This window comes from Balaenoptera physalus (assembly GCF_965194825.1).
Source record: "Balaenoptera physalus genome assembly, chromosome: 11".
Classification (NCBI taxonomy): Eukaryota; Metazoa; Chordata; class Mammalia; order Artiodactyla; family Balaenopteridae; genus Balaenoptera; species Balaenoptera physalus.
In genome coordinates this window covers 109,230,222-109,256,501 of record NC_138896.1, presented here as the reverse complement: position 1 = coordinate 109,256,501, position 26,280 = coordinate 109,230,222, and the positions used below count along the sequence as shown (strand labels likewise).

The following is a 26,280-nucleotide window of genomic DNA, read 5'->3' as shown; positions in this document are numbered from 1 at the left end:
AGCACAGTGACTCTGGGCCGCGGGACTCATTGCCGCTGGGGTGGGCACAGAAGCTGCAGGAGCCCCGAGGCTGGGTCTGCTGCCCAGCAGTGACTTGCTGGGCCTTGAAGCCGGGCCTCCAGGGCCAGTGTGCGTCCCCTGCCCCCGGAGGCTGCCCGTCCGTCCCCCTTGGCAGCATCGCCACCCCCACCGCCTTCCCCAGCTCTGTCAGAAACAGCCCTGCCCCGCCCTGGCAAGGGTCTTTGTATGTTTCATCCCCCACCCGAATGCCAAGGACAAATGGGGTCAGTAAACGTTCGTGGGATAAATGAGTGGATCTCATTCGACAGGTGTTTGGGAAGCACCTACCGCCGACCCATGAATGACTGTGGAGGCGCGAGAGGGACGAGACGATCGCTGCCCTGCTCTTCTGGACCTGAGCACCCTCCGCGATGCCTGGCCTGGGCTCCTGCAGTAAGTAACACTGGTCCGCAGAAGGGAGGAAGCAAGACGGAGTGAGAGAGAAACGAGCGGAGGCCGCCGTCAGCGGGGTCGTTCTGGGCTCTGGATTCTGGCTGGAGGTCCTGAGCCACGTTCTAGACTCGGGGGTCCACGTCCTCAGTGCTCACTTCTGGGTTCTGAGCTCCAAGCTCTAGGCTGTGGCTTTGGGGGTCCACATCCAAGGCCCAGGTTCTGGGCTGTCTGTTCTGACATCTGGATTCCGAGGTCCAGGTTCAGGGCCCCAGGCTCAGAGTCCTTTGCCCTAAGTTCTGGATTTGGGGGTAAGGCTCAGTGCTCTGTGTTTGGGCTCTGGCTCCTGAGTTCTGGGGTGCAGACTCTCTGGGTCTCTAAGTTCTGGACTCCAGGTTCTGGCCCGGGCTCTGGATTCGGGCCCAGCGGGTAGGCCCGTTTGCCAGAGGCCACACCGGGTCGCCACGGTGCTCACTGCCTAGGATGTAAGCTGCCCAAGCGCAGAGACTCTTGCTTGTCTCGTGTGCCGTGTGGTCCCCACACCCAGAGCAGTGCCTGGCGTCTCAGTGTTGATCGGTCACGCACATGTGTGCACTTGGATGCACGATCTGATAGACGCTCTCACGAGCCAGGGCACAGGCGAGCAGGACCACCCCTGCCCTCGCTGTGGCCACGGCTGCCAGGAGGGGAGGCCAAAATGCCATGAGCTGGGGAAGGGCTGGAAGGGGAGCTGCTGAGGAGGCCTGAGAGGGCCCAGGGCCCCTGCACTTTGAGATGGGCGGGCAGTGCCCACCCAGCTACACACCTGAGCTGGTTCCTGCTTGCTCTGTTTCCCTTCTCCACAGAAAGGACATGGGCAGGGTAGCAGTGGCACAGCAGGGGCAGAGGCGTCCTGAGGCAGAGTCCCAGGGACGCTCCCCCATCTCTGGCCTTCACAGGACCATCGCCTCCCCAGCCCCGAGTGACCCCCTGCCGGCACACAGTCTGGGATGAGGAGGATGAAAGGGGAGCCTCCTGGACAGGGGACTTGAGGGCTGCTTGGAGCAAGAGGTTGACCATCAAATACCATCAGGACCCGGGGAGCAGAAATGATGATAATTAGGGCCAGGGACGGTGGCACAAGTCATGGGGAGACGGTGTCATTCAAACGTGGCACAGAGATCTTGGTGATCAGAGTGATCTTTGGTTGGCGATATCATTAATCATACACCAGGAACATGGGGGGAGTGAGGATGTGACGGGAGCATTGGTGTCATGTATTCGATAATCAAGGGTAGAGGAGATATTGGTGGTCAGAGTCAGTGATGAGCCACCCAGAGATCTTGGTGGTGTGTGATCTTCTGGGGATCAAAGGCATTGATGGTTAGAGAATCAAGTGATCAGAGACACAGGTGACTGGTGATACCGATGACCAGGGAGGTTGGCGATCGGGGTATAAGGGACATCGGTCATCAGGGACTTGGAAGATGAGAAGACCCAGCGACCACCGAAGTAGGACACGACGATGAGCGCTGAGCAGTCAGCGTTATTGGTAACCAGTGTCATGGTGACCATGTTGGTAGTCAGAAAACCTGATGGTAAGAGGATTCCAAGATCAGGGGCATTGCTCATCACGTACATTGTTGGTTAGAGATGTTGGTGATTGGAGAAAAGTGACCAAGGACGTTGCTAAGAAGACATTAGTGATGAGAACTTGTGTGCTTGGAGATGCTGATCCCATATGAGTGATCAGATCTGTCATTGATTAGAAAAATATTGATCAGTGACACTGGTGGTCGTACTTCTTGAGGACCTAGGACATTAGTGACAGGGTGCAGTGGTGACCAGCACGCTGGTAATCAGGAACATGGGTGATGAGAGGTACCGACGATCACAGACACGGTGGTTATCAGATGTCAGCAACCAGACACATTGGATGGAAATATTGGTGAATAGGTATGGAACGTTGGTGGTAAGAGATATTCATGGTCAGACATATTATTGGTGAGCAAGGTCGGTCACTGGAGACACTGGTGGTCACATGTTGTGGATGTCAGTGATCAGAGGGCATTGGTGAAATACTGGTGGTCACGTGTTGGTGATCAGTTGTTAGTAATCAGATGTCTGTGGTCACAGGCTCTGGTGATGAGACATGTCATTGATCAGTCTCAGTCATGATGACTGTCTCCAATAACTGATATCACTGATCAAAGAGGACAGCAATCAGTGACATCAGTGATCAAAGACACTGGTGACCAGGTTCGTCAATGAACATGAATACTGGTGACCAGGTGGCTCAGACACAAGAGCTGACTGACACCTGGAAGGAAGAGGATGGCATTGGGAGGGGGATCAGTCCTTGCTGGGTTCTGTGTGTGAGCCCTTAGGAAAAGGGTCAGAACGTGGGCTAAAGGCTGCAGAACCCACAGCCTTCCTGAGCCTCCCCGGTATCCACCCAGCCAGGACCCCCCGCCAGGTGGTAATGAGAGAATTCAGACGGGAGCAATTCAGGGGAGGACGGTCAGGATCTCAGACCCCGGCCAGACAGGGCCCCTCTCCTTTTCCAGGGGCCCCTCCATCCAAATCACAGGCTGTAGGACTGATTCTGTCTTAATGATCTCGGCACCTGGGACTCAGGAGCCCCAGGAGCCCACAAGACAGGCCAGAGGCATTCACAAAAAGTATTTTATTACTCTTGTTTTCACTTTGAAGGAATAGGAAGATAGCATACAATTTTTACATACAATATATAAATGTTGTACATAATCAACAATAACTTAGTTCACTAATCCAAAATAAAACAAGCCAAATAAGACATAAGACCAGAAAATACTGCCGATTCTTTTTCTTATGCGGATACTAGTACAAAATAAGTTACTTCTGGCTGTGGTGCCCCCCATATTGCACTTGGACTACATCAGCACAACCCTCTTCCTGGGCCGGGTCCTTGCTGGCCACTGCACCCTGCCACGGCCGCATACAGAATCTAAGCTCGGACACAGTTATGTACAGCTGTACCTTGGGAAGGATCCAGACAGCCACAGCAAAGCAGAGCAGAACCCTGGCATCTCCCAGGACCCAGCAGGTCGTGGCCTCTCCCTCGGTCCTGGCTCTGACCCACCCCCAGCTCCTGCCTTCGCCACCTGCCAGGTCAGCCCCCTGGAAGCCAAGAGCAGCCAAGGCCCCACCCCTGGCCCCTGGCTCCCCGTTCTAGGGCCGTGGGATCTGAGAACTTTTCCAAAAATAATTGTGAAGCTACAGCCTTGGTTTGTAGGTTTTATTCCTTTCCATAGCAAGGGCTTTTGTGGCAACGTACAATTGACTGGACCCAAAAAGAGTTTAAAAATAAAACAACTAACTCATCGGCGAGTTAAGCTTATGTAGTTTTTTTCTGTTTTTTTTTTTTTTTTTTTTTAACATTTTCTTCTTTTGTCTCGGAGTTGGAGAGGAGGGGTTTAGGGGTTAGCAGGAGGACGTATGTACAGGGGTCCGCCGGGCGGAGGAGGCGGCTGTAGCTCAGACCCGTCTAGGGCGCACGGGTCACCCCAGCCTCAGCCTCAGAGCCAGGGGAGCCATCGGAGAGACGCTTCCCCTCTCAAGAAAACGTTTCCTTCCTGTGACCCAGCCCCGGCCTGGGAATCTGCGCGGGACCGCCCGTGATTGTCTCTGCCCTCGGCACCCGGCCGCGGCCCCTCTGGATTGGCTCAGCCCAGCCTGGGTTCAGCGCTTTCAGAGAGGGAGCCAGTGGAGAGGGTGCGGGCCGAGGTCCCCGAAGACCTGCCCCCGGAGCCGGGCACGGGGAACGGTCAAGTGGCACTTGGCGCCGAGGAAGCCCCGCGAACTTGGGGCAGCTCAGACCGCCCAAGTCTCCCAGTCCTGGTGAGAAACGAGCAAAATAAATTACTTTTGCCTACTCCCTTTTCCTTCTACGACGCGGTTTCCTTCGTGTGTCCCTTGCCCCCAGTCTTCATAAAGTCGTCCTTTCCGCTCGCCAAACAGTTATCCTCGCCAAACAGTTATCCGTGGCGGAGGCCCCACCTGGGAGGCCGAGGCAGCCTTCCAGCCCAGGGAAGATCTTCACAGTGACGGCCGACGGGCCCACAGGTGAGGCAGCGTGGGGCTCCGGCTGGGCTGGCAGGGCAGCATCAGTCTCCGGGGAGGGACGGGCAGCTGAGGGTCTGGTCCCCGCCCCCCCGTCCCGGGAGCGCCTTCCTCGGCATCTGTCTGTCGGTCCATGGGGGGCGGTCCCTAGCCCATGGCGGTCACCATGCTGGATGGGTGGGGGTGGCCGAAGGACAGGCTGGAGGAGGGGTGGATGGGCGTTGGGGTGGGCAAGATGTGTCCCGAGTGGCTGAAGGGCGGGAGGTGGCCCACAGGCGCCATGTGTCCGGCCAGGGCAGCCGCGCTGAAGGGGGACGCCTTCTCCTGCATGCACTTGGACAGCTCCTCAAAGCACTCGGCCCCCTTCTTGTTCTTCTTGGACTTGTTGGACATCTTCCGGTTCCGAGTCTGGATGCCTTCCTTCTTCATGGTCAGCGGCCTGTTCACCTGGGGGCAACCACGGAGCTTTCGGTGGGTGGAGCTCCCTTCCGAGAGCGAGAACCCCACCCCCAGCTCGCACGGGGGGCCCCCACTTCCAAAGGCCCACTGCCCACCACGGTCTTCTCGCCAGCACCGCTGCCATCTTGAGAAAGGTGCTTTTCACCGCGTGGGGCTGCCCGGCAGCCTGCAGGGCGTTTGGCCTACGAAATGCCAGCGCCGCCCCCCTCATCGAGCCACACCGCCAAACCCCACCCCAAAGCCGAGATACCGCTTTCCTCGACCCACCGGCCCCTGCCCCTCCCATCCTCCCAGCCAGCTTGCCCCCCTTGTGGGAAGCCCTTCTGGCGCTCAGGGCAGCTTCCCAAGCCAAGCCACGCTGGAGATTGCCGCCGAGGCCTCTCCTGGCAGCACAAAGCGCAGCGGTCCCCCGGGAGGGGGGGCGGGCCAGGCAGGGCGGACTCACATTGTGCAGCTTGTAGTAGAGGCCACAGGCGTTGCAGACAGGGTCCCCGTTGGCGTTTCGGCGCCATAAGGTGGTGGTTGTCGTCTGACAATTTGCACAACAGGTGCCCGCTCTCCTGGCGGCCGACTGGGAGGGGAGGGGAGGGGAGAGGTGGCGTCAGCAGGCTGGGCTCCCACGCCCCCCCACCTCCTCCCAGACCCTCGCGCCACCCCGGCCCCCACCAGCTTAGCCCAGGAGCAGCAAATCTCACAGGGGAATCAAGGCATCTCAGAGCCGTGGAATTCTAGAATCTGAGCCCTAAACCATCACAGAACTTTAGAATAAAGGACTCTCTGAAGCCTGATCTCAGAATCAAAGGGGTTGCAAGAGCTGGAAGGAAAAAGTAGCCACCTCCCCCAATCACCAAACAATCTAACGCTACAGATGGGGAAACTGAGGCTCTGAGAAGGGGTCTTTGGTTTAGAAGGCTGGCTGGTCCCCCTGGAGTACCTGGGTCTGGAGCTGCACTCCCACCAAACCCATAATCCTGGGCATGTCTGAACCCCTGAGGCCAGAGGAGGGGGCCCTGCAGCTGCCCAGGGCAGGGATGTGAAATGCTCAGGGAGTCGAGCTGCAGTGTCCAATGCAGTAGCCACTAGCCCTGTGGCCATTTTAATTGAACTACAATTTAATTCAGTTCCTTCAATTGCACCAGCCACATTTCAAAGGCTCACTAGTCCCAACATGAGCTAGAGGCAACCATAGTGGACGGGGCAGACCTACAAAGTGTCCATCTTCACAGCTTTATTGGACAATACCGGTCTATCTGTCCAGCACCCCATACCCCAATCCTGAGTTCTAACTGCCCCCCTAGCCCCTCAGGAAATGCAGGGCAGAGGTGACCTGGAAACGTCTGGTTTCTGGAGAAGGGAGCTGAAGGCTCCCAAGAGAAGAGGCAAGAGAGTCTTTACCCCAGAAAGCAGAAAGCCCTCTCCAGACCCACAAGAGCACTTCCCAGGGAACCGCGGGCAGCAGGGGTGGGGGTGGGAGGCGGGAGTGGCCCCAGGCCCCAGCCTGGTCCAGGGGGGCCGGCCTGCAGCCACAGGGGTGGGGAGGGGTGAGGGTGAGTAAGCAGCCTGAAGCTGGAATTCTGACTCAGGGACCAAGCCCGCATCCTCCCCCTGGGCCCTCACCCCGCCCTCGCTCCAGGGAAAAAAAAAAGGGGGCCCCCCGAAGCAGCAAGCGATTTAAGCCTCATAAATCACTTCGCCCTGAAAAAATATATTTATTATTCTTAGCATTTTACGCATTATTTGCAGAGTGGAGGGTATTAGAAGTTTCAAAACAGCCCAGCGAGAGGCAGGACTGAGCCGAGGAGAGACTGAAAACTGGCGGAGTCCGGAAACAGATACGCGAAGTTTCCTTATCTTTGGGCTGCAGATGTCCGGATAGGAAACTCCGGCAGGAGATCCGAAAGGGCATTTTTTTTAAATCACTCAAATGAAAATACACAGTATAGGTGACTCCATGGAAAAATAATAAAGGGCAGGTTTTTTTTGGTGGTTGGTGTGTGTGTTTTATTTAAATAAGCGTGAGGAGACTGTGTGGGGAAGCCAGGGAGAGCAGCCTGGGCTACAAGGAAAATTACTTCACGGCCCTATTTTTAAAAGGAGTTTAACAGAGGCCAGGGGACCGGACTTGGGCCCCTGGATGCTCAACTTTGGGGGATCCCTGAAGGTACCAGGTGGGCTGCAGAGGGGAAATCTGGCCTGAAAAAAATCTAGCCTAAAAGCAGGGCAACCCCAACTGACACCCAAGTGATTTTAATGATAAGAGTTCAAGCGACAGAGCACCTGTATTTGAAGGTTTGTTTTTCTTGTAAGTAACTGTCAGCTCCCGCCCAGGTCGACGCCCCCCTGCAGCCCCCCAGCCCAGGCTGCCCGCTCCTACCAATCTCCGCTTGGGCTTGATCAGCGGCCGGTTCTGCCCGTTCATCTTGTGGTAGAGGCCGCAGGCGTTGCACAGGTAGTGCCCGGTGCCGTCCCGCCGCCAGAGAGGGGTAGCCGTGGCCCCGCAGTTGACACACTCCCGGCCTTCTGAAAGGGGACAGGGGGAGACACCAGCCCGTTCAACAGACAGAGTCACCGGAGGGGGCCGGCGGGCCAGCCAGGCTGCTGCAGGGTGTGACTTTTAGTTCCAGCCTGGCGGGAAGAGGGACCCCGGAGGTGGGATTCGGAGAGGAGCTTAAGGCAGGGGAATGGGGCGGGAGGGAGGAGTGCGGCCAGGGCCCCAGGGATCCTCAGCACAGGGAGAGGGTATTTACAGCAAACTTTGCCTGCCGACGGCAGCAAGGCGGGGGCACGAGTCGCCAGCTCAAGCTGGCTTGGCTGGGAGGACTCGGCCCCCTTTCGAGTCCCTCTCCTCTTCTGTCCCTGTCCTTTCTCCCTAGCGGCATCCCTGCTCCCTGTCCTGTGTCCTCAGCCCCGTCTTTCTGTTCTCCGTCCCTCCATCCACGGTCACTTCCTTCTCAATCCCCCACCTCCCTGCCTTCCGCCGAGGCCCTGGACCGGGGTGGAAGTTGCTGTTCTTTAAAATGAAATAAATAATAAGCTCTTTCGTTTTTTGAGGCTGAGTAGGCTAAGTGACCTTGGTCTGTTGCTGGTGGTGGTGGTATTTTGTTTTGTTGTTGTTAAAAGGCCATCTGGAATTCAGATAGAATGTAAAACAAATTTGGGAGAAAGGACTAATTAAAGGCAAGCGAGCTGGTCTGAGCAAAACAAGGCCCCAAGGTGGGACCGGAGTGGGCGCTGGCGGCGGCAGGCTGGAGCCACACAGCTGCCTTAGCATGATGTTACCCCGGACATTTCCCCACATTTAGTTTAATAAACTAAGCTGTCAGTCCATACGGGCAAGAAAAGGCGGTTTCTGGACTCCGCAGCAAAAGTTTTAAAAATCTTCCTCTTCCCCGTCTTAAAGGGATTGGAAGGAGGTATGGACAGCAGGAGCCCCACACCAGCCACAGCGGCGTCTGCTCTGCAGCCACATTCCTGCACAAACCCAGCCCGGTCCCAGCCAGTTCCCGCAGCAAAGGGGCAGAGGCACCTCCAGCTCCTTCCCCTCACTCCAGCCCTCAGGGAGGGAGAGTGAAGGACATGCCAGGGGGCAGGGAGCGGGATCAGGTCCTGGGAATTTTGCCTGGGGCGGGGTGGGGGGCGGTGGAATCTCCCAAGAAGATTGGGAGCCATCGAAATCCCAAGACCAGACTGATGAAGTCGGAGATCCAGATTCCTTAAGGGTCCGGAGCCTCTGGGAAGGGCTGAGTGCACCCATAGCACGCACACACGTACACACACGTATACACCGCCTCACTGCTCTCACCTGCATATTGCATTCTCTCACATGCTAAGTCATGAGGCTGCTCGAATTTTCACTTAAGACTCAGGGAGGGGAAGGGGGGATTCCCGTTCTGTGTTCTGGTCAGGCAGTGGCCAACCTTGGAGGGGAGGGTGAGGAGTGGGGAAGGGCAATAAACTTTGGGGCCACCAGGAACACTTAAGAAAAGGGCAAAAGTTTTAGGGTCCCTTGTCCCCCGTTCTGGGGTCTCAAAGATCTGCTGGGGGCCATTAGAGGGGAACGTCACCCATCCCGGATATAGGACACCGACACTGCCCCATCTCCCACATCACGGCCCCCTCCCCCGCAAAGCACAAACCGTCCCCACTTCCACTAGCTCCCTGGCCCTGCCTTTACCTGAGCACGAGCGTGCCTTGCTCCGCTGCTTAGGGGTGAAGCTGGAGGCCGGGCCACCCAGGAAGCCTCCAGGGTGGAAGAGCCCGCTGCTGTAGTCGTGGGCGGTGGCCGGCACATAGGACGGGTAGGTCGGGATTGGGTGGTGCGTGGCAGGCTGGGTGCCCATGGCAGCCAGGCCTGGGCGCAGGGGACTGCCACTTTCCATCTTCATGCTCTCCGTCAGTGACACCTGGTATTTGACGCCGTCCTTGTCCTCCCCCCGGGCCGCACCCCCCCCTGCGGAGGAGGAGGCTGGGGAGGCAGCCCCAGTGGTGCTGGGGTCCGGAGACACTTCTTTGGGTGGCGTGGGTGGGAAGCCGAAGAGGTGGGAGCCCGAGTGGGCTGCAGTCGGGGGGAGGGAGGCCACAGAGCTGCCAGCGCCTCCCCCGCTCCCACCCCCTGCCCCTGGGTACACAGAGAGGGGGCCTCCGGGGCCTCCGGCAGCCGCGGGGTGCAGCGGCGTCTTGGAGAAGGGGCTCACGGTCCAGGGGTTGTGGTGATGTGCTGCAGCCGCGGAGAGGGCTGCTTTGCCCCCATCCAGCCAGGGCAGCCCCGGGCTGTGCAACAAGTGTGGGCGGCACATCTGGCCTCCGGTCAGCCGGGCTGCAGGGGGAGGGAGAGGGGTCAGGGTGCACGAGGCTGCGCCGAACCGGGACACGGACACACAGGGCCACAACGCCCCACAACCAAGTGACCCCTCCCCAGAGAAAACCAGAACTGTAACACCCCAACCGGCAATAGTCAGGAATGTCCATCCGGAGCGGAAAGACAAGTGGCGGACAAGTGGCACACAAGGACCCCCGGACAAGCCTGGAGGAAACCCTCACAGGCCAGCTGGAGACGGGCAGAAGCCCTACGGGGCCCAGACCCTCCCCAAGAGGCCGCTGCCCGCTCCATTCCCGGCCCGATTTCTCAGCTGCTCCGATTCCTGCGGATCCCACATCCGGGAAGCAGGCAGCCGGGCCTCGTCCCCTCCCGCGCCGGGCGCTCGGCGTCTGGGCTCCCAGTCACCCACGGGCCCCGGCTCACCATGCGCGGGGCTGTAGGAGACGCGCGCCCGCGCGTGGGCCGGGTTGGCGTAGTACGGGTTGCCCTGCGAGTCGAGGTGGTTGAAGAAGACGTCCACCTCGTCGGGAGGCAGCAGCTGCGCGGGCTCCATGTAGCCGTGCGCCAGGCCGGGGTGGTGCGGGTCTGGGTGCTGGGCGTTCAGCACGGCGGGGTGCGCCATCCAGCGCGGCTGTTCCGGAGCCGCCTCCATGGCCGGCGGCGGAGGCCCGGGACCGGGGCGGAGGCGGTGGCGGCGTCCCTGCACGACGGAAGGGGGCGTGAGGGGCGCCCCCACGGCCCGACACCCCCAAAGCCCCGCCACACGGCGTCCCGCGCGCCGCTGCGCCCCAGCCGAGTTCAGCCGCGGACCGGTCCCGGCTGGGAGGAAAGCCCAAAGCTCAAAACGAAAGGAGGGTGGGGGAGCCGGCTCAGCCACGCACGCTCCCACGGTGACCCGGGTCCCGGAGCCACGCACTTGTGCGCACGGGGTCACACGCGGGGCCAAGCACCGACACCAGCGGCCCCAACAAACGCGCAGAGTCGCACTTCAGCCAGACGCTCACCGCCCCCCCACCCTCGCACCAGCCCTGTACACAAACACATAAACAAGGGCTGGAAGTTGAAGACAGGCACCCGAGCACCCACGGGGGCACACGAAACTAGCGACACGCACAGAACTACACTTGGCGCTGACACGGACTGACCTCGCCTCCCCAAACACACACGCTGCCCCACGAGCCCAGAGCCAGCCCACCCCCACCCCCACCCCCCGCGCGCACTCCCCGGCGACACGAGCAGAACCTCTCACCGAGGCACACCAAAGCAGTCACCCGCAGCCTGGCCCGCGGGGCCCAGGCCCCCGCAGTGACCTCTCAGAGCCCGGCGCGCCCCAGGCCCCCGGCCCGCTCTCGAAGCCCAAACTTACACACGCAGCGCCGCGGGAGGGGGCGCGGCCTCGGAGCGGGCAGCACGGGCGGGAGCCCGGGGGGCGGCGGGCTCAGGGACGGCGCGTCGAGCGGATGGCGGGGCTCACGGGGTGGGAGCGGGGGTCAGCGCGCGCCTCGGCCTCCGGCCCGCCCGGCTCCGGCCCCTCGGCATCCTCCGGCCGCCCTGGCGCCAGCTCGCGACTCCTGCACAGACATGAAGCGGGGGCCGCGCACGCCTAAGAAGCCCGCGCCAGCCAATCAGCGCCGCGCGCCGCCCAGCCTCCGCCCCCCATTGGCTGCGCCCGCAACTCCCGGTCCCCTGGACTCCCGGACGGACCCGCGGGCCTGCCCCCCTGCGCCTGCCCGCCTCCTCCCCGCGCCCTCCCGGCGGCCCCTGCTGCCGATGTTCCCCCCAGGACCCGCACCCCGCGGGCCGACTGTGCGCCCCCTCTTGCGGACACTCTTGGTTCCCCTAACCTCCGGGCCCTCCTCCCAGTAACTAATCTCCAACTGGGCCCCCTCCCCGGGAGCCTGGGCCGCGCACCCTCTGGGTGTTTGGGTGTCCTCTCCCCGGGACCCCAGCCCTTCCACTCTCTCGGATCCCACCTCCTTTACCACTGAACGTGGCCATGGGAGTCCAACTACCTACCGAGACCGTTCCCTCCCCCAACTGGGGCTCTGGCTAAGCGGGGGGTAGGGGGTGGGGTGGGAGGACTGCTGCGGGACAGCAGGATCGGTGAGGGGCAGGAACTACAGGGCCCCCGTGGGCACCTGGGCCTCGGACAAGAGGCCTCTTAGGACGGCCGGACCTGGTGGAGGTGGCCTGGCTGGCAGCTCCGGAGAGGGGGAGGGGGCGTCCCCTTCCCGGGCGTGGCCTTCGCAGACCAACGGGCCGAACTGCCTGGGGCGAGGCCGTGCAGACCCGGACTGGCGCCGGCGCCGGCTCGAAGGAGACGCCTCCGGGCAGGAGGAGGCATTTTTTTCCTCGCGAAGGGAGGGGGGGTCCCTAAGGCGGCCCCTGGGGAGAGGGAGATGGTGGTCTGAGAACTCCGTCCCCTAAGTCACCTGGAACTGCTCTCCACAAGCCTACAATCCAGAGATCCGGCTCTGTGGGTGAAGTGGGCCGGGTGCACAAATCTCTTTGCTCTCTCCCATTGTATAGACGGACGGAAGAGACCGAGGCTTGAAGGGAGCCTACGGCCCAGGATGGGGGTCGGGAACAAAAAAAAATGGGGGGGGGGTGAAGGGACAGGTGCGGGGGTAATAGGGAGTAATCGACATCCTCCAGCCCCCTCCCCTCGCTGGTCCACGGCTCTCGGGGGTAGAAGCCCAGAGGGATGCTAGGTGGGTCCGCAGCAGGGGGGAGGGCCGGGGTCCTGGCCACCCCCAGGAGGGTGGGGGGAGGGGCGGCGGGATTGACAGTCGGTAATTGGGTAACTGGAGGCGGCTTCTCCGGCCGGGCAGCCCCGCCACCGCGACGCCGGGCCCCTGACGTCACCCGATTCGCCAGGAAATGAACTTTTTAATAATCTGAGGAGGGAGGAAAGCCCTCGGTCCCCTCGGCTCGGGGGGCACCAGGCCAGGCCCGGCTCCGCCGGCGCGCCCCCGTCACCCTCTCCTAGGCCAGCTCTGGGCAGCGCCAAGGGGGCGCGGGCTCGGGCTGGGGGGCCTCCTCCTGCCTCTGCGTCCGGCTGTCCGTTCGTCTGTCCGAGGCCCTGGCGCAGGTAAAGGCGCGGGGACAGGGGTGCAGAGCCCCATCCCGCTGGGAACCCGCGCGTCTCCGGCCCTTGGGGCCCGTCTGCCCTGGCCGCCCGCGCGCCTCCCGCTCCGCTCCACTCCAAGGCGCGCGGGGCCCGGGCTTCTCGAAACTCCGGTCTGCGGGAGAGGAGGCCGGCGCCCGCCGAGTAAGGCGCGCCGGGGCCGGGAACGGGAGCTCGAGGCCGCGGGCGCCGGGCCTCGGCAGCCGGACCGGGCAGGTGAGCGGCCTCCGTGCCTCCCTGTTCGCGCGCCCCGAAACGCGTGCGGTCTGGCCCAGACCCGCTGTCTCTCCGTACGTCTGTTTCTCCTCCCCGCCTTTAGCTTACGATTCATCAACGCGTAAAACGCGATCGCCGCGAAGCCTCCAGCCTGTTTCGTCGCCTCGGAGCCCAGCAGGAGCTTCTCAAAGACAACACGGCCCCGGGGACAATCCCCCGTGTCCGGCAAGGCTGCCCCACAGGAGCTCAAACCCCAGGACCGAGCGCGGGAGGCCCCCGACCCTCAGGCCGGCCGCGAGGCGGTGAACGCCGGAGCCGAGCGGAAGCTTGCCGCGGGGCCGCGGTCGGAGCCTCGGCTCGCAGGGAGGTGGTCGTTCCGAGCCCTCAGGAAAGCAGGTAATCGCCTTTTTCCCCCCAAAGGCGCGGTTCAAATTATCTCCGGTTCTGGGTGGGTCTTCAGTTTCATCACCGCGAGCTCGGCTTCAAGCTCCTCCGGGGCAGCCTGAAGCCCCTCCGGGGCAGCGTCCTGCCCACTGCCGGGATGGAGGTGACCCGCCCGGGTTGGCCCCTGCCCGAACGGCAGCCCTGCGCTGCCCGCCGGCCTGGCGCAGCACGGAGCGCGGGCGGGGATTTAATTACCCCGATCGGCGGCTCAGAAAATCGCCGCGAAGAGAAGCTTAGCAGGGTAGTTAAGCAATGCTCGAGCAGGGGCCTCGGGAGATCCGCACCAGCCTCCCTTCCCGCAATCCGGGCCTAGAAAAAAAAAGGGAAAGGGGAACCCTGCCAGGGTCTCTCGAGGCCGTGGGGTTGCCTCCCTGCAAAAGGCAGGCAGGCAGGCAGCCGTCTTGGCTGAGGCCTCCACATTGGTTGGAGCTCCTGCGTTGGACGCGGGACTGCTGCGTTCTCCAGCAGGAACGAACCCGCCTGGGAGAGAAAAGCGGGGCACCAGGCCCCAGGGCCCCTAGCTGGCCAATAATGGGAGGGGGTCCCGCTGGTGAGTGTGTCTGCCAGACAGACCGACGGACATAACCAGGAGCCATGCCCACCGGGCAGCGAGACCATCTCATCACTTCGGATGGAACAAACCTCCAGGGAGGGTCAGGTCAGCTCCCAGGATGGGCTGGGGTGGGCATCCTCGGGGCTTCGGAGGGCGGATTTATTTCAGTTTACGGCCTCGGACTTTGGGGTCTACAGAACACGTTTAGAGGGACACGTTCCTTTTTTCCTTCCTTTTTTTTTTTTTCTTTTTGTTCACTCCCAAGTATTGTTGCAAATGCGGGCCGCTGCCCTTTGGTCGCACTAAAGCTGTCACTTTCCTTACATGGGAACAAGATTTTATAAAGGACTGGGGAAGGGCAGCGGCAAAACTAAATTTTCTAACGACCTTTTCCGAATGAGTGGAGATTCCCTAGCAGAACGCGGCTCAGAGCTGCCCGGGGTGCTTTCTCGGGAGCTGGGGGTGCAGAGATCCGAAGCCCCGTTCTAGAGAACCTCAAGGCCTCGGCCCGGCACTCAGCTGCCCAGGTCTTCCCCATCCTGTGCGACCCTCCCCTCCCTGCCCTTTGTTTAAATTTGGCTCACCTGAGTCGGCCCCTCTGGGACCATAAGTTTGCCCTCTCTCTGTAACCTAATTCTCACCTTTTCCTATGGGCATCTAATTGGCCAGCAGTGGAGGGGGTGTTTAAAGAAATCCGTTTGCTTAGGGGCTGCCTTCCTTAGGGATATTTAATTTGCAACACAGCGGCCTCACTGGCAATGTGCCTTGAGGGGTACTGAGGAGGAAGTGGGGGCCGCTCTAGCCAGAGGGGTTCAGAAGTCCCCTCTAAGGCAAGGCCTCAGATCTTCTCGGGCCTCGGCCATCCTCCAGAGGGGCTCCCCAGTGAGGCGACCAGGGATCCAACAGCCCCTCCCGCTCTTTCAGGTTCACTTCCAGCCCCCAAAATCTGAAGTCTCCCTCTCCTCCCGCCTCCATGCTAATTCTCCCACCCCAACCATTTTCTGGGCCTTTTTGAATTGTAAAGACCAGGGTCCAACGTCCTACTCGTGTCCGCACCCTGGGTGGAGGCTCCTCGGAGACCCTGTATCTCCTTACGAGGTTCTAACCGCTACCTCCAAGCCCGACAGCAAGGGGCCCTGCTGAGACCTGCAGACAATCGAGCCGCGTTTCTCCCTCCTCCATGAACTGCCACGGTGTGCTCGGAGGCCTGGCAGCCCCGCAGCCCGGCAGCAGGACAACTGGTAAATCCGTTTCGTTAGACGCAATTTGTTTGCAATTTGTCAACCCGGCTGGGAAACGCTCCCCAGACGCCTGGGCAGCCGCACTGGCCCTACCTGCTTCTCGAATCCTGCCTGCTCATGAACGAATCCCAGCGCGAGGTGCCTGCGTAGACCCAGAGCTCACTGCCAGATGTTCCCGACCCCGGGAGACGTGGCTTTTTCCAAAACAACGAATTTCCTTCCGTGTTTTCCGGGAAAGGAGCGGCCGCCACATCCGGGGGCCCTGAACGCCAGAGCTTTCCCCTCGCGGCCGAGGCAACCTGGAGTTCAAGCCTGGCCTCCGCCGAAGGATTCTAAATGCCCTGGGTCCAGACAGACCAGACCGCCGCCGTCTACGCCTCCCGCCTCCCGGAGGCAGATCCCGAGACCGCGGCGGCCCCATTCTTATTGAAATCCCACTAAAAGGATTCCGACTCCGGCTCGGGGCAGGGGGGAGACTTCCAGACCCCGTGCTCTCCCCCACCCGCACCCCAGCCACACAGGATAAAGGGCCGCGGGGCGCGGCGCCCGGGGGCGCACGCAGGAGCGCGCCGGGTTAAGCCGCGCAAAGCCGGCGCACGGGACCAGCCGGCAGGTGCAGCCGGCGAACGGCGGCCCGGCTCGGGCGCATCGCCGCCGCAGCCCGGAGGTGGGGGGCGGCCCAGACAAAGGGCCCAGCACTGGGGCTGGGCGGGGCGGGGCTTTGCGTCTCTCGGAATAACTGGGCCTCGAGGCCTATGGCTCCGTCCGAGAAATGGGAAGGCAGCAGGCCCTAGGCGGGCCTGCTGTCCACAACTCTCCAAACGCTCCCTCAGGTTTAGGCCCCTATGACCTGGGGTTCCAGGCGCTGGTATAGCCAGGGCGAGCCCCGAAGGCCACATGTCAGGGGCCACTGGGCCAGGCGGACCGCGCGATTAGGGTGCCCAGCTGGGCCGAGCCTGGGGGCTGGAAGGGCCCTGGCCAGGCGGAGAAGGGGCGACTTACCGAGCGAGATGCGGCGGGCGGCGCCCCCGGGCGGACGGGGCCGGGGCGGAGCGGGGCGCACAGCGCGGTGCGTAGCGAGCGGGGCCCAAAGGATCCCGCGCGGGCTGACGGCGTTACCAGGGGGCCCCGGGCGGCGCGGCGAGCGGCCGCATGGTGCGCGTCGGGCCGCTTTTGTTCGCCGGGTGGATGACGGGGGCCGGCTGGGGTGGGGGCAACGGCAGCCGGGAGATAGACTTGAGCGGCGGCGTGCCCCGGCGGCGCTGGCCCCGCCGCCTTCCTCTCGCTCCTGCTGCCTCTCCCTCCCTCGGCCGCAGCGCCTCTGCTTTTATTTCGACAGCACTTTGAGGGGGGGTGGCGGTAGCGCCGCAGGGGGGCAGGAGGGTGCCCGGGGTTCTGCGCCCCGTCTCCCTGGTCCAGCCGCCGGGCGGCGGGCCGAGGGGCGGTAGGCACTCAGGGCGCACACACCCTACTCGCCACTACTCCAGACCACTCCCGCCCTCGCAGGGGCGCACACACAGGCGCACCCCTGCTCTCCGGGATGCGCGCTCGGAAAGGCCGGCCGTCTCTCTTCCGAGACTCTCTCCCCGGGGACCTTCAGAGTCGTGGGCACAGGCGCTCACACACGCACGCACACGGACGCCTGCTCCTCCTCCTCTAACCCGCCTTCAGGAGTGCTCACACGGCCACACACATATCCGTGCACACGCGTTAGCACACACAGCTGTGGCCGCGTGGACATTCTCAGGCAGGAGGTCTGGGCCACACAGACATGAGCACATGCACACACTCAAATGTAGCTTGACACACACACACACACACACCTGGCACACACACAACTGCCTCACTTCCAGGCTGACTTGGCTAAGTGTAGACAAAGCCCCTCTCCCTGCCCCACCTGTACCCCACCCTAACTCCCCAACTCCAGAGCACACCAGAGCATTTTAGAAGTGGAGTTTGAGGCATCTCCCTGGCCCATCCCAAAGCAACCCTCGAGTGGGAGGAAGGAGGAAGGGAGTAGAGGGCTTGTCCTTGGAAGGCTGGGTGGAGGAGTTGGGGTATGGAAGTCTTCACCCCAAGAAACTCCTAGGTTTAGGAGCTAGGAAATCTAGTTCTTGAACTTCCAAAGTTCCTACCAGGAGATTCAACGCGGCAGCTGAAGTCCCATCCCAGCTGCCCAGGGAGAGTGAAAGTGCTGTGGGGACCTTTGGCCCAAAGAGAAAGTGCTTTGCCTTGGAAAGACTGGGAAGTCCCTGCCCAGGTGCGCCCAGAGAGGAGGTGTGTCCAGCCTGCCATCTCTGCGGGCATCTGCTGTGTGTGGGTTTTTCTTTGAAGCTGGCGGTGACTGTGCATGTGCTCTGGGCTGCGTGCCCGTGTGCGTGTGTGTGTGTGTGTGTACATTTGTGAGCACATGGGAAGGGAAGCCTGCAAAACCGAGTCTATTAGTATGTCCATTCCTTCGTGTGGGTCTCAGACAGTTCATGTATTGAGGGTCTCTATACTGTGGGTCCCGGAGAGTTTGTGTATTGTGTGTGGGCGTTTCAGAATGTGACCCCGAAAGTGCACTTGGGGGGGAGTATCTGTGGAACTGGATGTGTGTCCCTGTGGCTGTGTATCTGTGAGATCACTGTGTCCATGGACCTTGTGATGGGAAGTGGGTATTTCCAAGTGTTTGTCTATAAATTGGTGTGTGTCTCTGGGTATCCTGTGTCTATGAATTGGGGTCTGTGTCTGTCTTTAACAGCATAGGCATGGGTGTGTAAAATTTTATGTTAGAACTGATGGTGGGAGGGTGGAGAGTGTATTCAAATGTGTCTGCATATCTGTGTATAGCTCCACATGGAACTGATGTGTGTTGGGTGGGGTGTTTGTGTATGTGGGGTGTGGGCATCTGTGTCTATGAGTATATCTTTGAACAATGTATGTTTCTCTACCCAGTGTTACTCTGTGTCTGTGGCCTGTGGAGGAGTGTGACGCTGTGTGTCTTCCCAGATTGCCTGCCGTCCACACTTTCCCTAACCAGCAGGGCAGGCGGCCAGAGGAGCTCCGGGGTGCCGTTTGTGAGGGCACTTTCTGTCTGTCTGTGGGAGGGGGAGATGAGCTGATAAGGCTTATCTGCCTACACCAGCGCCGTGCTGAATAACTGCTCTAATGAGGTGGCCTCTCTGGGACCACCCGCTCCCAAAACCCCAGCCTCTTTGGGGGCAGGGGGGAGGGGGAGCCAGTCCTGGGGCACAGGAGCACACCCCCATGAACCCAGCAGGGGCTGTGTCTACAGGGCCTTTCCTAGTTCTGCCCTGTTTCCTTGGAGGGGGGTTCCAGGTCTCACACTCCCCACCCCAGTTGCCATCTCCCCGCTGGGCTGGGCCAGTGAGAGCTGGCTGGAGCCTCCCAGCCTCTGGTCAGTGGTCAGGAACACGGCTTGAGAGGGCAGGAGACATGGGGCCCTCTGGGGTGGATGGAGAGACATGGAGAGTCTGTGATGGAAAGACTCAGATAGGTAAGGGGGACGAAACGGGGAGACCCAAGGACAGATTTTTAAAAGTAACAGTGATAGAGGGACTGGTGGGGGGGTGGAGGGGTGGGTTGGGGACACTCAGGGGCGGAGAGAAACAACTAAAAAGTGGCAGAAAGGCTCAGAGAGATGGGAAGAAAAGCAGTGGAAGTGTTAACCAGAGAGAGGCACGGACAGAGAGACAAGAGAGAGATAGCAGAGAGGATACAGAGAGGAGAGAGCGTGAAAGGACAAAAATAGAGATGAGAAGAGAGAAGAGAGAAGAGAACCCAGAGAGGCTCGGAGACCTTGGTGGGTGGAGGGAGGAGGAGAAGGGGCCTCAGAGAGAAGGAGGGGAAAGTGGGGACACGAAAGATGGGCTGGGCGGGGTGGACAGACTGAGACAGAGGGACAGCCAGGGGCCCCGCGCCGCCGAGAGCCCACAAGAGCACTCAGGGCAGCGGGCGGGCCGGGAGGGCGTGAGCGCAGAGCCCGCAGGCCGGGCGGGGCACCAAGGTACGGGGCGGCAGCAGCGGGCAGGGGGGTCCGCGCGGGGCTGCGCCACTGTCCGGGGTAATTTTTCATCTCGGCCGGCTAATCTTTGTTCCCGGCGAAGATAATGAATAGCCAATCGTTATCTGCCCGGCTCCCGGAGGCTGCCCGAGAATGGGGTTGTACAGGGCTGGGAATTGTTTCCAAAGTGCCGCGGAATAAATGGTGTTCCTTATCTCTGCCTTCCAGATTATCGGAGCCCTTTCAGAGCGCGCACAACAAATGCGCCCGCCATCGAATGCATCATTTACCACCGCAGATCCGCGCGTTGATGGGCAGGCAGATAGCCGTCTGCGGGGGGCACTCGGGCGCCTGGTGCCGTGTCGCCTGCCTGCCTGCCAGCGGCACCCGAGTGTGAGCCCCCGGTGTGCCCGGCATGTTTGGATGGGCAGGCGGGTGTGCCAGTGAGTGGGCACTGAACAAGCAAGGGCGTTAGTGTGCACGCGGGCGCTTCGAATGAGTGGAGCGCTCACGCTGTTTGGGGATGGCCCAGGTGAGGCTGCTTGAGGAAGGGGTGTTGCACGTGACCGTGTGGGCATTCATGTCCCTCAGGGTGAGTAGACACGTGTGTGAAAGAGCAGCTGTGCAAGCGCGTGGGCACAGGTGTGCGTGGGGGGCGGCACTGTGAGTGCCTTCATTAGTCTGCCCTCCGCAGGGCCGTCTAGGGGTGCACACAGGAGGTGGTGTCGCCTGCCACCAGGGCGGGGGTGTATGCGTACCTTCAGGCACGGGTGTGTTACAGGGGCTTGGGGCCACGCATCCTCTCAGGCATGTGCATCCTCACATGCCTGTGACTACCAGGAGTGCGCACCCAGCGTGCGGCTTGGGGTGTGCACAGATCTGCGTGAGGGTGGTTGTGTCCTTGTGTATCTGTCGTGTATGCTCCGGGGCGCTGCTAGCGGGGCAAGGGGGCAGGGGCCTGTACCTGTGCCTGCTTGTGGCTGGGGGCGGGACACACGAGCTGGCCCCCGCCAGAGGGAAAGAATGGTGCGTGCGGGTGTGATAGACTCCACAGTGGAAGGAGTGGTTTGTGCCGTGTAACATGAGTGCTTGTCACCCAAACGGGGTGTGTGGGTGTGTGAGGTAGAGGGGTCTTCCGAAGAGTTTGGCAACACCCAGGGGTCCCAACCCGCCTCAGTGGGACGCCCTGCCAGGGGCCCCAGAGCCTCGTCGCTCTGCACCTGGGGTAAGAGAGACCGGAGCCCAGCCGCCAGAGGTCCCCGCACCGTGAGTGACACGCGCCGCCGACAAAGGCTGTATTTTTCCGGGCTCACGCCCCGCCCGTGTGCGCGCGCGCGCGCGCGCGCGCGCGCGCGCATGATGGTCCCCATGGCGACGCAGATAGCGCCGCAGCCATTTTCCCTATCTCCCCGGAGTCTATTATAAGGCGGGATTAGCTCATCTCCAGGCAGGTCAAACCCAAAGTCACACAACCTGCGGCGCGGGCCGCGCCCCCGCCCCCCGCTGTCCCTCCCCCGCGCGGGTTGGTCTCGGCCCTGCGACCCCGGAGCGGCGGCCGGTGCGCAGGCGCAGAGCGCCACCTGGCGGCCGCGGGTGTCCGACCGGGGTCTGGAGAGACTGCCGCCGGGGTGCGAGTCGCCAGGCAGGAGAGGTGGGCCGGGGTCCCTTCCTCCAGAAGCTGGGCTCTGCAGAGCGGGGGCTTTGTTCTGCCACTGCTGCGCTCCCAGGGCCAGGCTGGCCCTCAGTAGATGCCCCATAACCGTTTGTTGAAAGGATGGATGGACCAGCAGGAAATTATAGACGTGCAAACTGTCAACGTCACACAGCTTAGTTGGCAGCAAGAAATCATTTATTAGAAGTACCCTCTGAACTTAAAGTAAAAGCCAAACTCCTTTGGAACCTACATAACAGGCCTTGCTGACCCGTCAGACCCAGTCCCTTTCTCTTGCCTCCTTCCTGTTCTTTGGGGCCAGAACTTTCCCAGCCCAGGACCTCTACCCAGATGTCACCCCCCGCCACACCGCCCCCGAGAGCAGAGTTGCCCTCCTCTGCCTCACTTTTCTCGGTCTATTCTATATATTTCTTTTATAGTGAGTACTTAGCACAATGTAAAAGCGTCTTGTCTTTGTTTGCTCCCTAGGGGGAGGGGGTCTGTCTTGTTCCTCACAACAGCCCAGCGGCTGGAATCCTTTGGGGACAAGGGAATGAGGGCAGATGGGCCGGACCCAGCACCTTCTCTTCACTGTTATACCATCCCACCACCCACGCCCTGGCCCCGGGGTGCCTGGCTCCACTGACCTGCCGCAGCCTGCAGGTCTTGGGTGGGGGGCTTGAGGAGAGAGCACCGCGGAGACCTCCAGCATGTGCGCCCACTGTGCCTGTGAGGGCAGGGACAGTCAGCCCCGTCCTAAGGGTGCCCGACCTCTCTCCCCAGGCCTAGGCCCCCGAGACTTCACTCATAATACAAGGTAATTATACCAGCGTTGTCAAGAGGCGATGATGATTAATTGCTGCGCGTGGGCTCGGACAGCGCGGTGTCTAGAGCCAAGAGAAGGCCACAGCCCGAATGGGCTTCCAGGTGGAGCTCGACCTGCCCATCTCCCTCTGCCGGGGCTAATCGGGCACCAGGCCAGGCCCACCCCGCCAGAGGGCTCTGAGAATTAGCTCCCTGCTCCTCAGGAATGCCCCCATTCCCTCCTGGAAGTAAGTAGCTCAGGATCTAGGGCCAGGACTTCCCCAGCACACACTACCCCTCCTGGCTGGGTGGCCTTAGGCAAGTCGCTTTCCTACTCTGAGCCTCAGATGGGCCCCCGGGGTTGTTACGAGAATTACTCATGAGCATGTATTTAAAAAGAGTTTTGTAGCCCAGCCTTTGAAAATTGGCAGCCTAAGTCTCAGGGGCTCATGCAACAACTAATTGTTAACAATATTTTGAAGTGGGAGATTTCACATAAAGAGACTCATTTCCAGCTTCTCTTGAAAAACTGGCTACCCTGGGCCCACATTCTGCAGTGATGCCATGATGGAGTTGGTATCGCCTGCCCTGGTGGCCCCAGGGTCCCCATCCACCCAATTCAGGCCCCTGGGTCAGGGACGTGTCCCTCATAGAAATACTGGGTGCTGTGGCTGTGTTGCTTTCGGCCTTCCTTCTCTGCGCGCTTTGGGGGTATTTCCAATATCTTTCTCCCTCCAGGTACTGTAAACCACTTAGTAATTGGTTAGTTAATAAGTCCAATCAGCACTTTAAAATGATGTGCTAGGCCACACTGTTTTGGACCCTGGGTGTACAGTGTTGAACAAAATGGCTATGGTACCCATCCATGGATTGCCTCAGGGAGCAAGCCGACCTGACATCAATTAATACATTGTCACAAATTGTGATAGGAACTGTGAGGGGGAAAGACCACAGATTTACAAATATTGAACCCAGGCTTTTTTGCAGAGACCTACTCTGGGCCAGGTCCTGTGCTGAGAGGTCAGGGACGTGGACTGACACCGGGTATGGTCACTGTGTGCAGGCAGCTCACAGGGTGGTGGAGATGCAGGCACATCAAGAGATTCTGCTCATTCTAGTCTATGGGAATTGGAATCCCAGGTGCCTGCTTGAGGAAAGGCACTTAACCTAGTCTGGGAACAATATATAAAGAGTGTCTGCAAATCAATAAGAAAAAAATACAATTAAAAAATGGGCAGGATAACTGATTCACTTTGTTATAAAGCAGAAGCTAACACACCATTGTAAGGCAATTATACTTCAATAAAGATGTTAAAAAAAAAAAAAAATGGGCAGGGACTTCCCTGGTGGTCCAGTGGTTAAGACTCCATGCTCCCAATGCAGGGGACCCAGATTCAATCCCTGGTCAGGGAACTAGATCCCTCATGCTGCAAATAAGAACCCTCCATAACTAAAGATCCTGCACGCCACAACTAAGACCCAGCACAGCCAACTAAATAAATAAATTTTTTTTTAAATGGTCAAAGGTATGAACAGAAAATTCATAGAAAAGGAAATAGAAAGGGCTCTTAATGAAAACATGCTTAATCTCAGTCAGAGAAATGAAAATTTTAAATACATTGACGGGGACTTCCCTGGTGGCACAGTGGTTAAGAATCTGCCTGCCAATGCAGGGGACACGGGTTCGAGCCCTGGTCCGGGAAGATCCCACATGCCGCAGAGCAACTGAGCCCATGCGCCACAACTACTGAGCCTGCACTCTAGAGCCCTTGAGCCACGACTACTGAGCCCACATGCTGCAACTACTGAAGCTCGCGTGCCTAGAGCCCATGATCTGCAACAAGAGAAGCCACCGCAATGAGAAGCCAGTGCACCGCAACGAAGAGTAGCCCCCACTCTCCTCAACTAGAGAAAGCCCGTGTGCAGCAACAAACACCCAACACAGCCAATAAATAAATAAATAAATAAATAAATAAATTTATTTAAAAAAATAAAATACGTTGACAGATTTGGGATGAGAGAAATGTTCTAAAATTAGATTATGGTGATGGTTGTAACTCCATAAACTTACTAAAACTCATTGAAATGTATGCTTAAGTTAACTTTATGGTGTGTAGATTATACCACAATAAAGACGCTTAAAAATAAATAAATTAAAAACCACTTTGAGATACCATTTTATACCTATCAGTATTAGCAAGTATCAAAACTTCTGGTTACATATTATGTTCCTGAGGGGGTGGGGGAGACAAGCTGACGGGGTGTCAACTGATGCACTCAGGGTGGCATGGGAAATGTGGCACTATCAAATTTACAAATGCACTTACTCTTTGAGCCAGGAATTCCATTTATAGGCCTTTATCTGATAGATAGGCTCTTACACTTGTGAAATTTGTAAGGAAATTCATTGCAGCCTTGTACATTATGGCACAATTGGAAACAAAAGATGCGCACGTGGAACAGACTCTTAAAAATATACAGCCAAACAGTGGAGTGTTGTGCTCCTGAAGAGAGAGAGAAAGAAAGAAGGAAGGAAGAGAAAGAAGGAAGGAAGGAAGGAAGGAAGGAAGGAAGGAAGGAAGGAAGGAAGGAAGGAAGGAAGGAAGAAAGGGAGGAAGGGAGGAAGGAAGGAAGGAGAAAGAGAGAAAGAAAGGAAGGAAGGAAGAAAGAAAAAGAAAGGCAGGATGGAAGGAGAAAGAGAAAGAAAGAAAGGAAGGAAGGAAGAAAGAAAGAAAGAAACAAAGAAAGAAAGAAACAAACGAAAGAAAGAAAGAAAGAGAAAGAAAGAAAAGAAAAAAGAGAAAGAGAAAGGAAGAAACAGAGAAGGAGGGAAGGAGAGAAGGGGAGAAGGGGAGAAAGGGCAAAGGAAAGAAAGGAAGGAAAGTAAGAAAGGAAGGAGGGAAGGGGGAAGGAAAGAAGGAAGGAAGGCAAGAAAAGAAAAAGGCAGCTCTTTCTGTAATGGATATCAAATGATCCCAAGAGAGAATTAGCGGAACGGTGCAGAAGCCTAAGTATGGTGTAATTAAAAATGGGGATAAGGAGAGAAGATACATACAGATTTGTGTACATATTTATAGAATTTCTCTGGATGGAAAACAGAAGAAACTGTTAACAATGGTTGCACCTACAAAAGGATCTAGGTTTGTGGGGCTGGGAATAGAGAGAGGAGAAAGACTTTACTGTGTAAGCTTTGATCACTGTTGAAATTACACAGATGATAGTTAGATGGAGATTGAGACAGGGATAGATATACACACACATATACATATATATATCCTATATAAAAAATAAAGATTAAAAAACAAACAAAAAAATCTTTTGATTGAAAAATGAAGATGGAGAACCTGCTATACAAAAAAATAAATAAAATAAAATTCAAAAACAAAAAAATAAAGATGGAGAGGAACAGAAGTTTGCCAAGAAGGTAAGTGGAGGAGAAAATTCCACCACTGGCTGGAACTCAGGGAAACAAGAATTCTCTGGCCCTCTTGGCTGGAATGTAAATTGGTACAAGTATTTTGCAGAGTTCTTTGGTTGTATCTAGTAAAGTTGAAGATATAGATGCACATGACCTAGCAATTCCTCTTCTAGGCATTTGAGAAGCCCTCCCACATGAGCAGAAGAGATGTGGACAAGGGTATTCATGAGGCACTATTAGTTAAAAAAAAAAAAATTTTATAAAGAAACTCTGGATGCGAGCTAATGGCTTAACCAAGAGTGAGACCTTCTTTGGATGGAACGCCGTGCAGTGGGGACCTTGTGTGAATGGATATGAAGCACAATGCTTCAGTCAGAGGAAGAACTGGCAGAATTTTAAACACAAAACAGAACTGTATATTCTTTATGGAAATGAAGCACATGAAGTAGAAGTATAGAGACACAAATGGGATTACATCTTCTGGAAGATTTCAAAATAAGATCTGGGAACTTCCCTGGTGGCGCAGTGGTTAAGAATCCACCTGCCAATGCAGGGGACACAGGTTCAAGCCCTGGTCTGGGAAGATCCCACATGCTGTGGAGCAACTAAGCCTGTGTGCCACAACTACTGAGCCCGTGTGCCGCAACTACTGAAGCCTGCGTGCCTAGAGCCTGTGCTCCGCAACAAGAGAAGCCACCGCAATGAGAAGCCCGCACACCGCAACAAAGAGTAGCCCCTGCTCACTGCAACTAGAGAAAGCCCGTGCTCAGCAACAAAGACCCAACGCAGCCAAAAATAAAATAAATAAATTTATTAAAAAAAAAAAAAAAGGACTTCCCTGGTGGCGCAGTGGTTAAGAATCCGCCTGCCAATGCAGGGGACACGGGTTCGAGCCCTGGCCCGGGAAGATCCCACATGCGGCGGAGCAACTAAGCCCGTGCGTCACAACTACTGAGCCTGTGCTCTAGGGCCCGTGAGCCACAACTACTGAGCCCGTGTGCCACAACTACTG

The 26,280-nt window shown here is 58.5% G+C and overlaps 3 protein-coding genes across 4 annotated transcripts in view; 2 read left to right on the top strand and 1 right to left on the bottom strand.

The window, feature by feature from the left end:
* Window positions 1-3,719, top strand: part of LOC309638274 (uncharacterized protein) — a 29,944-nt gene extending 26,225 nt beyond the window's left edge. Inside the window, exon 8 of the mRNA XM_082414035.1 lies at window positions 330-3,719. The gene's annotated coding sequence lies outside the window, so the exon portion shown is untranslated. The remainder of the gene's footprint in view (window positions 1-329) is intronic.
* On the bottom strand, window positions 3,101-16,361 carry GATA2 (GATA binding protein 2). Of its 2 annotated transcripts, none has more exons than XM_082414005.1 (6): window positions 15,483-16,361; window positions 10,232-10,508; window positions 9,164-9,805; window positions 7,364-7,509; window positions 5,435-5,560; window positions 3,101-4,977 (listed from the first exon to the last, which is right to left on the bottom strand). In XM_082414005.1, the coding sequence occupies exons 2-6, from the start codon at window positions 10,458-10,460 to the stop codon at window positions 4,678-4,680; spliced, it is 1,443 nt and encodes a 480-aa protein (XP_082270131.1). In that variant the 5' UTR covers window positions 10,461-10,508; window positions 15,483-16,361; the 3' UTR covers window positions 3,101-4,677. The 2 variants fall into 2 exon arrangements, with proteins under 2 accessions (XP_082270131.1, XP_082270130.1); XM_082414004.1 differs by lacking the exon at window positions 15,483-16,361 and adding an exon at window positions 11,175-11,407.
* Window positions 11,390-24,754, top strand: LOC309638738 (uncharacterized protein; the record flags this gene model as incomplete). The annotated part of the gene is made up of 6 exons (XM_082415031.1): window positions 11,390-11,614; window positions 12,798-13,151; window positions 13,255-13,547; window positions 19,624-19,987; window positions 21,536-21,863; window positions 23,524-24,754. 4 exons carry the CDS (start codon window positions 11,390-11,392, stop codon window positions 19,790-19,792), a joined length of 1,041 nt encoding a protein of 346 aa, XP_082271157.1. The 3' UTR covers window positions 19,793-19,987; window positions 21,536-21,863; window positions 23,524-24,754.
* Between the last annotated feature and the right edge of the window lie 1,526 nt (window positions 24,755-26,280).

Coding starts and splice junctions, on each gene's coding strand:
- GATA2 (XM_082414005.1), bottom strand. CDS start 10,460: ATGGAGGCGGCTCCGGAACAGCCGCGCTGGATGGCGCACCCCGCCGTG. Junction 7,510..9,163: donor CAAGGCACGCTCGTGCTCAG/GTAAAGGCAGGG, acceptor GTCCCCTTTCAG/AAGGCCGGGAGTGTGTCAAC. Junction 5,561..7,363: donor TCAAGCCCAAGCGGAGATTG/GTAGGAGCGGGC, acceptor CTCCCCTCCCAG/TCGGCCGCCAGGAGAGCGGG.